Below are 15,822 nucleotides of genomic sequence, written 5' to 3'. Positions count from 1 at the left end.
AACATAATACTATTTATTGTAAAACAATATTTATAATATAAATATTGGTCTCATTATTGTACTATTCAGCTTCGTAATGATGCCTACTTAAAATTGTAAAATATATATTTAGTAAGAGTAAAAATAATTCAAACGATGTAAGAATCGTTATTGCGATAAATACATTTGCTCACAGAGATTTTGAACTATTTTTGTATCAATTACAGAATTTTATATTATAGATATTAATTGTCTTGATAAATAGTTTTCATAGTATTTTGAAAGATGAAAATAAACAAACGATAGATAAATATTTGTCAGGTAAAATATCAGTGTTCCATTCAAAATCCGTTTTTTCATTAGCGATATCTTAACCCCATCTTAAAGGCGAGCCGGGTGGTCTCATTAATGTAGCTCTTGTTTCCGCAGTAAGGGCACCACCGCCACCATCTTCTGGAAGGCCATAGAATGCGTACAAGTGTCTTCGGTGATGGAGCTCGTGTCCTCTATGTGAAAGACTTTGTAAACGACTCCATAGAGAGAATATTCGTTTCTTTACCGATTTATTTTCGTTTGATGAGTTCTCTGGAAAATAATAATTTTAAATGCATCTGAAATCTACAATAAATCGCAATACTTTTAAATAAAATTATAATTTGAATTTATTAATCCTCCACATAACATCACACTACCATTTGATCAATTATCTTTATGCTATACTTATTTTGACCAGAATATGTTATATTATAATTATAAAGCACGAGCTTAAAACTTATAATCTACTCTTTCAAACTACTTCTCTCGTACTCGTTTCGTACTCTCTTCTCGTCTCACCACACATTAATCTTAGAATTCACTTCTTATTTGAATCTAATCGCGTTTCATCCATCACCTTTGCGACCAGTACATGGTCCTTACAGGATAACATATTTAAATTATAATCAATTAGAAAAATCTACAGTTAGTATAGATATATTAATTTATGAGACGTTACCTAAAAATGAAAAATCTTCTCTGTGAAGTTTCTCCTTTCTCTTCACTTTTACGACAGATTTTTTATCGTTTTCGAAAAGCGCGTCATCATCTTTTATTTTATCGTTATCATTGTCTGTCGTCGATTCTAATGGTAATAAATCAGCGTACAAATCTTTGTTTGAATCAGTATTTTTTATATTGTTAGTTAAGTACGCCAATTTTATCTTAAGTATTAATAGCGGACCAGCAATAACGTCTGTGTCAAAGTTACCATAAATATCATCGCTTATATAATGGTGCAGGTTTTGGGAGTCATCGGTTCGTTTTAACTTTTCCATGTCGTCATTATTAAGAACTTTTTGGAGTTGTTTATCAAGTAATAAGTCTTTATTAAGTCGATCTAACTGTCTCGGGTAGTTATGCCATTGTTCTTTCCGAAAACCTTCGTCGTCATAGTTATTATCATTATCCATTAGTCCATTGAAAATCTTCCTTTCCTGATTATTGTCATTATCTAAATATTTTAGTCTAGTCATATGCGATTTTTTCGGTAAATTGTCTTTAGACGTTCCAATAAAAACTTTATAAAATACATTGGGATTATTAGTATGTCTGTTGTTATTTAAAGTATTGTCATTATCTTGGTCTTCCAAAAGGGAATCTATATCGAGTTTGTTTATAGATAATATTGGAAGAACGTTGCTTGAAGAAAATGTAATTGTAGTCAGCAGCACTACTGGAAGCAATGACTGGCGAATCTGAAACAAAATCAAGCATTTTTTTTAAATATGTATTCAGATATTAAATATAAATGTGTATTATTTTAAATCAGAGTGGAAAATACATTTTTTTTTATTTGGACATTTTATATTTTTTGATAATTAGGTATTTTACTCTAAGTATAAGAAATTTCTCTAAATGAATTATTAACCGTTTTTGTTGTTGTTTCTAGTCACTTAGGTGGATTTTTTTGAATAATATGTAATAAATAAGAAATAACAAAAGGACTATACAGACGTTTAATATGTTTAAATTATACAAAAGATTCGGAAAAGTTTTTTAAAATATAATTTGTACAGACACAGGTATAAAACCAATTTAAAATTGAATTATTTATACATATTAATATTTATCGAATATTTACTAACTACGCAATTATGTTTATTACTCTCAATATTTTCATCACAACAAGGTATATGTAATGAAGGCAGTATTAGAAATTAAACTAATATATTGCAAACTCAGATCAAATAAAAGGCAGATCGAGCGCGCGGAACATTATAGTGCAGCATCAAAACCAACTGCAAATTCCCAGTAGCGGCCGTTTTACATTTGTAAATTCAATAATCATTAATATTAAAGCAACAATATTTTTGACGTATTATCAAAAAGACGCGTCCGTTTCGTTTCGTATTAGGATAAATTCATATTAGCTTTTGATTTTGTATTCGCGTTTGTTGCCTCACTATAAGGTTTCGCGCGCTCCAACTGCCTTTTGTTTTTTATAATCTGATATTACAAACCCAAATAATCCAAAATAATTTTGAAGGAAATATTAATAAACTACACTTAGTCTCATACTAAGTCATGAGATACAAACATCTGTATCTGTAAGTTAAACAGAACAAACAGTAATGGATGTATCGATTTGATTAAGAATTAGTAGCACGAACAGCGGGTTGAAAACTAGGACACGATTATTAATGAGTTGTAAAGCTCATTATTTGTTTCTGTCACTTACGGTGGTATTGTTTTGCTCTGTACAGGGATAACAAATAGTCTTACAAAGAAGGTTTTACTTAAAACGTAAAAATATTATTATCCGTTAGTATTTTTACAACTATGTCGTTAATCGCAGAATAGAGCCATGTCACGTGAACCCTTGGTCGTAATAAAATCGACCGTGCGCTTATGTGTCAGCGTTCAGTATGATTCCGGGAAATAAACCTTCCAGTACGATTCTTATTGCTTATTTGTTCGACGAAGATAAAACGTCGTGAGGAAACCTGCATAATATGTCCGGATACATTTTGCCACATGTTATGTAGTACATTTATTAGAATAGCTGCATGGTGGAACTACACAACCACTTCTAATTTCTTTTACCAGGCGTGGGATATATATACTTTATCTTATTACCGTACCTTATTAAAAAATTACCGGTTAACCGGTACATAATAACACAACCATATCTTGCCTTTAACGTAATAGTAACTAATGTTCTATTTGATAAGTTCTATCCAGAGGTACCTCCTAGGTACAATTTTATGAATTTGAAGCAGAATTTATAAAGGATATTTTCAGATATTTCCAATATTTTCAGATTTCATTATAAAATGTCAAAAATACGAGATACTGAGTATTTACTTAAGAGATGGCGCATTTGATCTCTCAGTAAACAACTCTTAGAAGACTCGATTATTTGAAAATGTTTGTTTAGAAATATATAATTAAGAGTTTCATGTATTTCTACAATTGTATAGATAAATAAGCGATAATTCAGAACAGCCATTTTGTTTTTTGTATCTTGAATGGAAAGGTTATTAGCTACTTAATATTTGTATAAAGTGTTCAATTGTATTATTTGAATTTTTAAAATGATACTAATTTTAAAAATTAAATGAGAAAATTACTTCAATGTATAAGATTTGGTGTTTTATTTTAGTTAAAATCATTTATACTTCCAGATGCTAAATATATAATATAAAGTGACAACATAATACACACAAATAAAATATTTAATGAAAAATTAAAGATTCGTTTATTTATTTTCAAACGAGACATATTTTATACATCTTTATTATTTACTTACACTGTAAATAAAAAAGAATAGACATAACTTTAAAGAGAAGATATGTCAAGCATTTTTATTATCTTTATAACATAACAGCAATACAGTGGTTGTAAAAAAAAGCAATATGTAACAGTTACAGCGAGCCGTGAGGGTGATATGTGAAACCGTAATAAAATCGTGTAATGCGTTGTCTGAAAAAAATCTTTGTTTTTACGGCTGTCAATCAGAATAAACTTTCTTTTATATTAAAAGTCATAACATATTTTTTTTTTAGAAGAGTCATTGTAATTACATTCCCTAAATTGGGTTTTCACATTCAGAGACATCTACAAGATGTAAGCCACAAGACTTAAACAGAAACGACTTTCAGGTAACAGGGATGACCCCATGACGGACTAATATGCCAGTTATGGAAAATAGTCCATAAGTATGTGCGCCAACCCAAGTGCATCGTCTATTCCATCAATTTTATAATCCAAAATGGGAAATCTCGCACGACCGAAAGGAGTTCAGGCGCAGGACGATGACAGACTACGTACTTTTTGGTACACGGGAGTATAATAAGCATTGCCAATTTCCAGGCTGTTAATCAGAATTCCTTGACTGATAAATCCAGTAACTTTTTTGTTAATGAGCCGATCTGGGGTGTGATCCCAGGTCCTCGTGATTTGCAATAATTTCTAACTCTTCTTGTAATCGGCTTGTTTAGGACTAATTGGGAAAAATTGTGTTAATGTCCTCATATAGCCTTTAGGTTCTTATAAGATCTTGCTTCGTCTTGATCTCGCTGCACCCTCCGTAATAGTTGTGAGTATTTATTCCCTTTATTGGTGAGAAATGGATTATTATCCAGATTTTATTTCCACATCCGGATTTCCATTATCCACGTTATTGTCGACAATTTTCAGAAACTTAGGTCACATCGACCCTTGTTACTTGGCTTTGGTTATGTCAGTTGATTCTTTCGTTCAATATAATTTTCAAGCATCTAACGATCACAGTGACGGGATTTTGAAAACTACCACCGAAATATATATTCTAGTGAGAAGAAAAGGTTACATATTAGATGTACATATGTGTGTAAAGTAGCTTTTTTGTAACTAATTATTGTTTTTTAAGAACTAATCGATAATTCCAATCCTTTTGTCAGATATATAGTGTGGAGATGATATATTATTAAAGTAACAGATAATATATTATTACAGTAACATAATTTTTTTTAACTAGATGAAGTTATTAAACATAACCTAAAAAGGAAAAACTAAATTAATATTTGGCAGCCACAGACGAAAACTTATGACAATAAAAATATAATGCACCGTGGTACACTTTTGTACAACAGCTGATACTGTTAAAGACTGTCATAATTTACGATAATTTAAGAACAAGCTGAAGTTTTATATTGCAAATAATACTATAAAGTACATTTGATTTATTTAATATTAGTAAAATATTTATCTTAGTTTAGTTCATAAAGTTTGTTTCAATTAGATAATGGATTGGATTTCAAGCTAACTTATTCTAAGTTGGTTTGAAACACTGATTTAAAAGGAAATGTAAATAGAGGAAATAAATTAAAAATAGGTATATAGGTATAATATAAAATAAATAATTATTAAGTAATTTTTGTTTTGGTATAAAACAAATCTTTTTTTTATATGAGAATATTCAAAAGACACGAATGACTAGACGGAAATATTAATTTTCTTGAAGACTTTGGTTATTAGATTATAAATAACTTGTAAGCTTATTTTAGGAATATCATAAATTTGTCTTCTCTTTACCACATACGCCGTCTGACAATATGAAAATAGCTGAAATAAATGATTCTAAGGTCGACTCTCACTCGCCTAACTTTTCTTATAGAATAAACTGCGGAGCTGAGCTGAGCTTTATAACAAACATTATAAATATGTAATCCTTAATTTTGGTGCTCGAATATGTAATAATATCAGAAAGCCATTGACTCCTAAGTATTAAGAAATAATATAAAAAATGACCGGCTTACTTTCTTAAACGATTGATATATTCTTCACAGGATATTATTAAATTCGTGCAAAGATTCTGAAAGTATATGCCTACGTTCAAAATAATTCCGTCAAACTTGTTTCTTTAACAAATTTTTAAAATGACTGGCCGCCTCTCCCCTATACCGTGCCACCATTTATCGGGTAATAAATTGGCTCTTAAATAGATCGATTGACTACGACAAAATGTATGTACTTACGACCTATTTAGTCACTATTCTTGAATATTCACTTTTTCATTGTATCATAACTTTATTTATCTAGTACCAAATATATGACTTGACATTTAATATTGAATTAAATGTACGTTTCTAGTATTTTTATTATATCATAATATTATTTCATCATCTTCCTGCCCTTATCCCAATTTTACTTGGGGTCGGCACAGCATGTCTTCTTATTCCATACTTCTCTGTCGGACGTCATCTCACTAGTAACATTCTTTCTAACCATATCGTCTTTCACACAATCCATCCATCGTTTCTTGGGTCGTCCCCTACCTCTATATCCATCCACATCCATTTTCAAAACCTTTCTCACAACATGGTCCTCATTCCTCCGCATAACATGCCCAGACCAATAATATTATTTATTAATAATAAATCACCAAATATCGTTGTAAAGAGAAAGTACGATAACCTTTTGCTAATAGTCAATATAAGGTTTGTAGGCGGGCTGTGTCTCGGAAAGCTGGAAACGGGTTCGACCCTTTCATTTGCATGACTTAATTGGAGTTTGTACCGATTGACTGCGTATGCTAAATGAGGGGTGTACATGTTAAGCGATGTATTTATATGAAAAAATACTCTTTTAAAAGATAAAAGTACAAACATTTTTATGATTCAACCATACTTATAGAATTACACTATTCGGAAGTTCTGATAAAATTTGGTGACGTTCTCTTTTCATGAGTAGTAGACTATAGTGAAATGAATAAAAGTAAATAAGTACTCATGCTTTAAATGTTTACAAAGGAACTTTTGATTGAATCTGTACTCGATTGAAAGATATTTCACAGATTATTGTCATTGCTGCTATAAATGTTTCAAATTATTAAAAAGAACTAAAATTGTCTATGTCTAAATCACATTATCTTTGATTAATACCTATTATATTTGACAGCACGCTAGAAGGCAATGTATGAGTAGGGTTGTATGCCACAGGAATTGGTATTAATAATGAATATACATATACAGTGGAATCCGTTTATAATGACATCGAAGGGAATCGACAAACACGTCATAATAACCGGACATTTTGTATGACAAAGCGTTTTGTGAAGAAAAAAATAATATATATGTGTATTTTAATAGAGAAACATAGTATATTAAATCCAAATAAAAATTGCACGTAATAAGTACTTATGATACATGTATGTAGATATTTTTCATTTTTTTGTAATAACAGTCTCTAATACTGTTATGTATAGAAGACATAGTCATGGTCAAATTATCATTTTCAATATTGCTATGAACTGCAGCCTTTAATGACTCTTCTGTGGTAGGTAATGGTTCTTCCTCGACTTCTTTTTCCCCGTATGCGATGTGTGACCAATTACTGACAATTACTCAGACTAAAAACAAAAACGAACGAAAGGTGCCGAACGTCGCCGGGAATCAACGAGCATTACCGAAGGTGTAAAGAATCATGTCGGTGAGTATAACCAGACATCATTTATTAAAAATGAGTCATATTAAGCGAACTGTCACTATAAGGGAAGTCATTATATCCGAATTTATTACAAATAATTTTATATGAAAACCAAACTTCATAGTGTAAGTACGTCACAATAAACGGTTGGTCAATATAGGCGGAGTAATTATAAACGAATTCTATTGTAGTGTAATTAGTAGTTAAATTAGACAATACCTTAATAGTGATAACAATACATTTGCTATAAGAATTATACACAATGTTTCATAAAAATATTTATTTTATTATAAAATTCAGTGTTTGAAATTAGTTAAAAAATCAATAACCCTTTTTTTATTTGTTTATTTTTATATATTATAGGTGGACCGGCAAATGGACCACCTGATGTTAAGTGGTCACCACCGCCCATGGACATTGGCACCACCAACCTTAGGATCTAAGATGTTATGTCCCTTGTGCCTGTAGTTACACTGGCTCACTCACCCTTAAAGCTGGAACACAACAATACCAAGTATTGCTGTTCGGCGGCAGAATATCTGATGAGTGGGTGGTACCTACCCAGACGGGTTTGCACAAAGCCCTACCACCAAGAGACCCTTTTTCTAATAAAAAATACAACATAGTTTATTATAAGTCCACTCTTTGAAGTTCACAAACATGTTAGTTCGATACAACTAAGATCGATCTTTAAGGGCAATATTAATTTATTATTATTATTCAAGTGAATTTCAGTAAATATTTATTATTTTCAGCTAGACGAACAGAATTACACTTTGATTTGTATGGTTGACATGAGCAGTTTAGGAGGTCACGTTAACGTCAGCAAGTATACCTGTCTATTGAACCCATTTAATTTATTTCCATTGAAATTATAATAGGTACATCAGATTTTTTATATCAAGGATTATTAATTACGTTTTCGTTAAAGCATTTTATTTAAAACTAGCCTAGAGCTTACGGCGTACGGCTTAGTGGACAAAAGCCATTTAATTTTTTTATGTCATAGGAGCTAAACGCGCTGGAGGCTCACCTGATGGAAAGTGACTACCACCACCCATGAACATCTGCACCGGGGGGCTTGCAGGTGTGTTGCCGGACTTCAAGGAGTACGCTCTTTTCTTGAAGGTTCCCAAGTCGTATCGGTTCGGAAAAACCGTCAGCAAAAGCTGGTTGCACAGCGTGCTTGTGCGAGGCAAAAAATGTGTTAAAAATCGCGCTGTTGTGGATTAAATTCAATTGTTTTTGCTGCAATTTATTTATTAATGGCTGTTGGTTAAAATACATTCGTTTTTTTAAATTTAGTGAATTATAAACATAATAAGGTAATAGAGATCAACTGTGGTTATTATGAGTGTGTAATTACATCAATGGAATGATGCAAAATACAAAAACATTCAAAAACCATTAATGTCACATTATTTTCTATGAACTTGTTTGCGTGTAACCTATAGTTACGTATTATACGAATTTTACTTTGTGTCGTTCATCATATCATCGTGAATAAAATGACGCAGAGTTCTATTACAGTCAGGGTTTTATAAGATAAGGTATAGGGTTACGTACATACATACCTACATGACTTTAATTTAAATGTAAACTTATTCCAGAATTGACTTGGCTTCTTTCCTAATATACAATAATATAATACACAATTCTTCACAAAAAGCATGAAAACATAACGCTTATATTAAAACATGAAAACATGGAATAGTAGTAATTAGTAGAATCGTAGAACTTGTCTTCGTTGAATTTACTTAAGAGTATTTAAGGATATTCAATTGTATAAACACTTAGTTTTTGTCGGTTCTCCACGGTAGAATCTACATTCAGAACCGGTGGTAGCTTACATTCAATCAAATTGAAATCCAAAATGGCGATTTAAATGTATTTATAAGAGCCTACTTGACAATAATCTTTGAGTTTGAATAGAAGAGGTAATTCAAAAGTTACTCTCATACATATATTTAATATGCCTAAATATCAATTTGATTCCAAAAAAGATGTGGTAATTTTTATCCAAATTAATAAAAATTGTGTATTATGTAAAGATGACCTGGCACGCCAGGGCAAGACTTTGTATAAACAAAGGAAAATAATTGCTCACAATTGTACTTTATGATATCATTTGATAAACATTTAATTCAAAGAAAAGGGCCTACGAAATGTTTGACTTTGTGTAAGAACAATACGTTCGAATGTGACCTACTTATAAATACAATGGACCACATGGTGTATCTATATTCACGCAATTATAACTTCTATACCCTTTGTGCTAAGAGTTATAATCGTATATTTCTGTGGCTAAGTTTGTAATCCCGGCTTTTTGCTTCAATAGCACCATTCCGCCTTCGTTCTGCCATAACGCGCACTAGAGTGGAACGAGTCATATTTCAAGTTCCCTTCAAACAACCAGTCCAATAATATGAAAAGTGTACATTTAAGCCTTTTATGAATCGTAAAAATGGATTGTTTTTTTTTTTAATTTATTTATTTCAAATACTTGACGCCACATTACGCAATGACTATAATCTTTATGTATGTATATATTTTTTCTGTACGTATGTACGTCACTGAACTCCTCCTTACATGATGTGTGTTTGAGGTACGAATGGTTAAGCTTACTTTATGACACAGTCAACTGGTTAGATTATCCATACAATGAAACGCATAGCCACTTTAATACCCACTAAAACATTAGCGGTACTCACTTTTTCTCTGATAGCTTGCAGATGTTATGTTGATTCAAAGGTTGGCTCACCTATGCGGGCCTCCAAGCTTGGGAATTTGTATCCCCAGGAGCATCCCCGGGGGTTTATCGAATTCCTCTACTCCTGAAGATTATTCTGGCGGCGAGAGAAGGTGGGCACCTTCGATATAGCGTCGACGTCTTCTCTTTTCTTCGGCGGAAAAGGTCAACGGATATACTGTCCTCACGCTCTGGGGCCACGGTCTCCTTGTGAGACATGACACTTTTGCAGAAATCTCCACCCAGCACATCTCACTGCCGAGCATGGTGGTAATCACGCTAGTCAACGAGAGATTTGCGACGACTATCGCTACCAGGAAATGTCTTGATTTGATTCTGGTCTTAGGTTCAAGCCTGTATTCAGGCCAAAAAAAAATGTTATTTTGCCGAAAAATTCACAGTAGCAGCCTTAACCATTCCGAACTATTTCTGACCATGTCGAATCTACAGTCCCATCAATATATGCGAGTGAGGGGAGTGCTCCTGTGTCTGCACACGCATATGTGCCCCCTCTTTTTTATAGCATAGACGAACGGGCAAATGGGCCACCTGATGGTAAATGCTCACGACTGCCCATAGAAATTGGCGTACTGAGAATTATTTACCATTCCTTACATTACCAATGCCTATAGCTACACTGGCTCACTCACCATTCAAATCAGAACACAGGTAGAACCATGCTGGGTGGTAGAATATATGACGTGTGGGTGGTATCTTCGAGTGAATATATACCCTATAATATGTCCTGTGTAGTCGGTTAGTTTCCTTGGAAATAGCTGCCGTGGAGAAAATTAGTCAAGAGGACATCATCATCAATCCAAATTAAATGTGAGTAAAACCACGTTTAATAATAAAAAATAACTCAGTATATATGTACTATTTTCCTTAATCTTTTATTTATAGCTTATCCTCTTAACGTAGTTTAAACCACATCACTATTACGCTATACAATAGATATATCTGATTTTCTCAGTTTCTTTCAATATTTTCAAGAAGCTTTCTGAAGAGGAAAGCTCAGTGTTTTTTTATCCGGATTTGAAATCGCAACTTGCTTGTTTTTGTGTCCGTGCCATTTTCGAGTGTTTGGTTTGTTCCGCTCTGTTAATTGCGTATTTCTGGTACATGTTTACAAAATTTCTTTATAATATAATGATAAGTTAAGTTGATATTATTCTTACATAGGATATTATAATTATTTTGTGCCTCGGTATTGACATCGTGGATGCCGCGCGACGAAGACATTCATAAATACCCCGTAGGTATTGGGGCTTCAATTCTTTTGGCCTATTATGAGACAATAGTAGAATAACCTATACGTTTAACTATTCATTTGTCATAGGATGGAATTGTATAAGGTTTATGAAATACTATTACTATTCTTAATTATCCTTTGGCATTACTTACAAATGTCTCGTCATTATTATCATATATAGTAGAAATATACTTTTTATCATAATTTTTACTACTTTACTGTTTATGGTAGTATTTACCAAACTAAAATTACTACAATTTATATGTAGATCAAATCTGATTTCTAGCTCTGAGTCCACTAATCAGGTATCAATATTCAACGGAAAAAAGTCACCTTAAACTAGTTGGATATACATTATTATGCGCTTTCATTAGCATAACTTGGTAACAAAAATACAAGCAGATTCATAAATTTCGAATCTCTTATAAAGTCTATAGTTTAATTAAAAAATATTTAATAAAATTATATTTTCTTTCTTAAACTTCTTAAACGTATTAAACTTCTTAAACGTATTAAACAAAAACTGTTTAAGAGGTCACTCTAATATAAATTATAAAAACTCTTTTATCAACTTACTTAGTTTCGTTACAGTAAATTATTATAGGTATGGCGAATTGCCATTGCTCAATCTATACGATTAAATAACTCATTCTGTACGATTGACGATAGATTTCGTATACATATATGTAATTCAATATTAGTCAGTACAGTATTTGGCGGAATAAATTTGAATTTAAGTTGAATTTCCGAATTCACAAAAAAGACCCACTTACTACACTTTAAAATAATTTTGTAGGTTAGGTTATATATATATGTTAAATTTTTGATTTATACAATTTCATGTCTAAGAAGTTGGAGGGAAAATTGCCAAAAGTAGGTACTAATAGGTACAAGAAAACTTATTACTTAGATTTAGAAAAATATTGCCTGAAAACAAAATTCAAAAATCTTCATTAATTATAGAACATACATTGTTATATATTTATTGACTTATTGACTGTCAAAAATCTACCACCGGTTTCGTTAGGAACACCCTTGACCTGGTTAAGAACCGGCGAAAGAAGCGGTACCTTTCTCAACGGGATAAAATAAAAACATGCGTATACATTATAATGAATTTTATCTTTTGAAAAAGGAACACATCAACTAAATCAACTTTCAGTTCAATGTATATTTATAATCAGTTTTTATAAAAATAAGAAGATATAAAGTAACATTAATTTTTAACATAATAAGTATTGTATGAATAATACTTAAATTTAAAAGAAAAATTAAAATCGTTCGAAGTTTGGACAATCATCAAATATTTTTTTTATAAAAATCCCAATTCCAAATCAAAGCATTAAATTTTTGGTCACATTTGTCTTTGCCACCCATAGTTATCAATATTCAGGGGACATTATGTTTACGTATAGATTTAAATACAAGATTTTCTTGGTGGTAGAGCTTTGTGCAAGCCTGCCTGAGTAGGTACCACCCACTCATTAGATATTCTGGCGCCAAATAGCAGTACTCAGTATGTTGTGTTCCAGTTTGAAGATTGAGTGAGCCAGTGTAACTACAGGCACAAGGGACATAAAATCTTAGTTCCCAAGGTTGGTGGCGCATTGGTGATGTAAGGAATGGTTAATATTTCTTACAGCACCATTGTCTATTGGCGGTGGTGACCACTTACCATCAGGTGGCCCATTTGCTCGTCCGATATCATAAAAAAAAACTTTATAAAGCCGTACACTGTGTAATGTATATGTAACTCTACGTGTAAATAATGATATTGTCTGAGTATTAACTAGATATAAGATTAGTGTCGTTCAGACTTCTAATGAGAGTGGAAACTTAGTTCAGTCGCTAAGTTTGTTCTACTTACTCACTCTGTACTGTGTTTGGATGAATATATAGACGAATGATTTCCTTTGTAGAGTATAATTGTACATATATATGAGTTTAATTGTGCACACGGTAAATTTGTTTTCGGTGTTGACTCAGCTAGCACTATAACACGACTCTAATTGCTTAATTGATTATTGCCGTATGTTGTACTAACAATACAAATATAATATATTGTATTGATAAAGTAAATTAGTAATAAAGTATATTACGTAATAGAAATACAGAAAAAAAATGCAATTAAATGTCATAAAACAAAAGAACATTATTGCTGCAACAGCAATCTCAGACGATTGGATTGGATAAAGGAAATTAAAAAAAAAGATAAAAATTTAAGAAGCTAGGATGACGTTATACTATCTATAATTATTATACTAATCTAACTATCTATTGTTTACCTGATCAGGACAGAACAAACTGATTGTAAAATTATATATTGAGCGAGGTATTTAGGTCTTGAATAGATATGGGATTTATATGATAAGGTATTGTTGCGAACGATGTCGATGTAATAATGAATATTCGCTTAGTTCTTTTCAATCGCAATAGGCCATAAGTTTCCATGTTTACCAAAATACTTGGAACAATAATTTTCCCTTTTAGAAATATATATAAATCGCTTATAATCCCGTGTAGTAATATTACCATTGGTTATTAAAATAACGAACGAATATCGACAAGACAGCAGAAGCAGAAATCAGGGATATAGAAATGGAATGCATTATAAAAGGTTTTTTGTGCTCCATAAACTCATTTTCCTTGACGCCGTCAAAGTGTTCGTACGAGTTCATCAATCTTTTTGAACGTTTTCAGCTTAATCTCATCGGATAGTGGAATTGTGTCTCTGGTCACATTGACGGAGTTCTGATGACGATTTTATCGCTTTACGTAATTGACAACTCCAACTAGATTCAGAACGTCGCCTAGTTTTTTTTATGGATATTACTATATTACTTGGTATTCATTTTATAGTAAAATAAGAATCGAAATTATCAAACGCCATTCCATGACATTTTTTAATGGAAAATATAAATTACATTAATAATTAAAATAAATTTATTCTAAACCAATTGATAAACCAATTGATAATTTAAATGATAAACTTGTACCGAAAACAAAGGTATATTTTGAAAAATAATTTGTGTGATAAGTAAATATGTATTTACTTTATTTCATTTAAAATATAAGGCTCTAGTTGCATGTATGACTATAATAATATTTATTTAAGCAACTCAGATCACTTAGCGTTATCCCGGAAAGGCGTAAACGGGTCAAAACCTTTTAGTTTATGTAACTCAATAACTAAATCATATTGTTTCTAATATTATTGGTTCAAAAGGAAAATTACAAATACATTAATGTATTTTTTTATATTTAACTATTAGAATGCTTAAAAAGATCCTGTTTGAAGACATGCGACGCAAATAGGTCTCATACGAAAACATGTTAGTATTTCTAGAATGTGTTTCTTCTTACTTTTAATTGTATATCCACAGACAGACCGTGCTAGTAGTACTTTCGAATAAATATTATTCATAAATAATTATTTCTTAACTGTGTTAGAATCCTATTACAAAACATTATTTATTAATCTTATATGATTAATAATATACTTTTATTAGAATGAATATATACTTATTTTTCAATTGAAATTAATTAATAGAACAATAAAAAATGAAAGGGATATTAATTTTGAATAAAATTAAAATATCTTAACTGTTAAAATAACTTGACTGTAATTTGTTAAAGTATTTTAATATTATGTCTTATAAATTTTATCTTTCGACGGCGGCGGAGTGGTGTAGTGCGCGAGGGCTGCGCGCAGTACTGGAGAGTATTTGGACATTGCAGCGTGACTTTATTATTATTTTGTACATAATTCTAAAATAAAAATAGCCTAAGTTACTCCTTATTACACCAGCTATATGTCAGAATCGGTCTAGCCGTTCCAGAGATAGCCGGCACAAATAGCCGGACATACAGACAGATAGATAATAATCATAAATAATGTTATTTTGGTATATGTACCGTGTATACAAACATAATATGCATTTAGTAAAAAGTGGTTATTTTAATATTACAAACAGACACTCCGATTTTATTATATGTATAGATATCTGGAACGAAGAATTTCGCGTAAAATATGAATAATATTTATTATCGTCTTTTATAACTTTTTTTACTGAGTAAAAAGGTTGGTCCTAATAAAGATAAGGTTCAGCGTTTTACACCCGTCAGCTCAAATCACTAACCAGTGTTGAGCATTATAATATGTTAAATTCTATTGTCAGTTCATATAGTACTTTCGTGATATTTTTTATATAAAATAAAATCCAAGAGTAAAAAATACTCTTTTACTTTACTTTGTTTTATATCTATATACAAAAATTCCATTTCCATTCGAACCAGTTAGAAATGCCAATTACATTCACTTAATTCATTTATTTATGGGCTTAACGATGACATTCTTTACCAGCCAACCAGACGTAGTGATGGTGATGATGATGAC

General features: G+C 31.3%; 1 protein-coding gene across 1 annotated transcript in view; it reads right to left on the bottom strand.

Annotated features, from left to right (window-relative positions):
* Positions 1-249: 249 nt before the first annotated feature.
* The window catches only part of LOC113392480 (uncharacterized), a 51,315-nt gene continuing 35,742 nt past the window's right edge, over positions 250-15,822 (bottom strand). Inside the window, exons 2-3 of the mRNA XM_026628940.2 lie at positions 974-1,712; positions 250-564 (exon numbers count right to left, since the gene is read on the bottom strand). Of these exons, the coding sequence (XP_026484725.2) occupies positions 350-564; positions 974-1,712 (954 nt within the window). The 3' untranslated portion in view covers positions 250-349. The remainder of the gene's footprint in view (positions 565-973; positions 1,713-15,822) is intronic.

The sequence above is a fragment of the Vanessa tameamea genome, chromosome 5 (genome assembly GCF_037043105.1).
Source record: "Vanessa tameamea isolate UH-Manoa-2023 chromosome 5, ilVanTame1 primary haplotype, whole genome shotgun sequence".
NCBI classification, from domain to species: domain Eukaryota; kingdom Metazoa; phylum Arthropoda; class Insecta; order Lepidoptera; family Nymphalidae; genus Vanessa; species Vanessa tameamea.
This window is presented reverse-complemented; position numbering and strand designations above follow the sequence as displayed.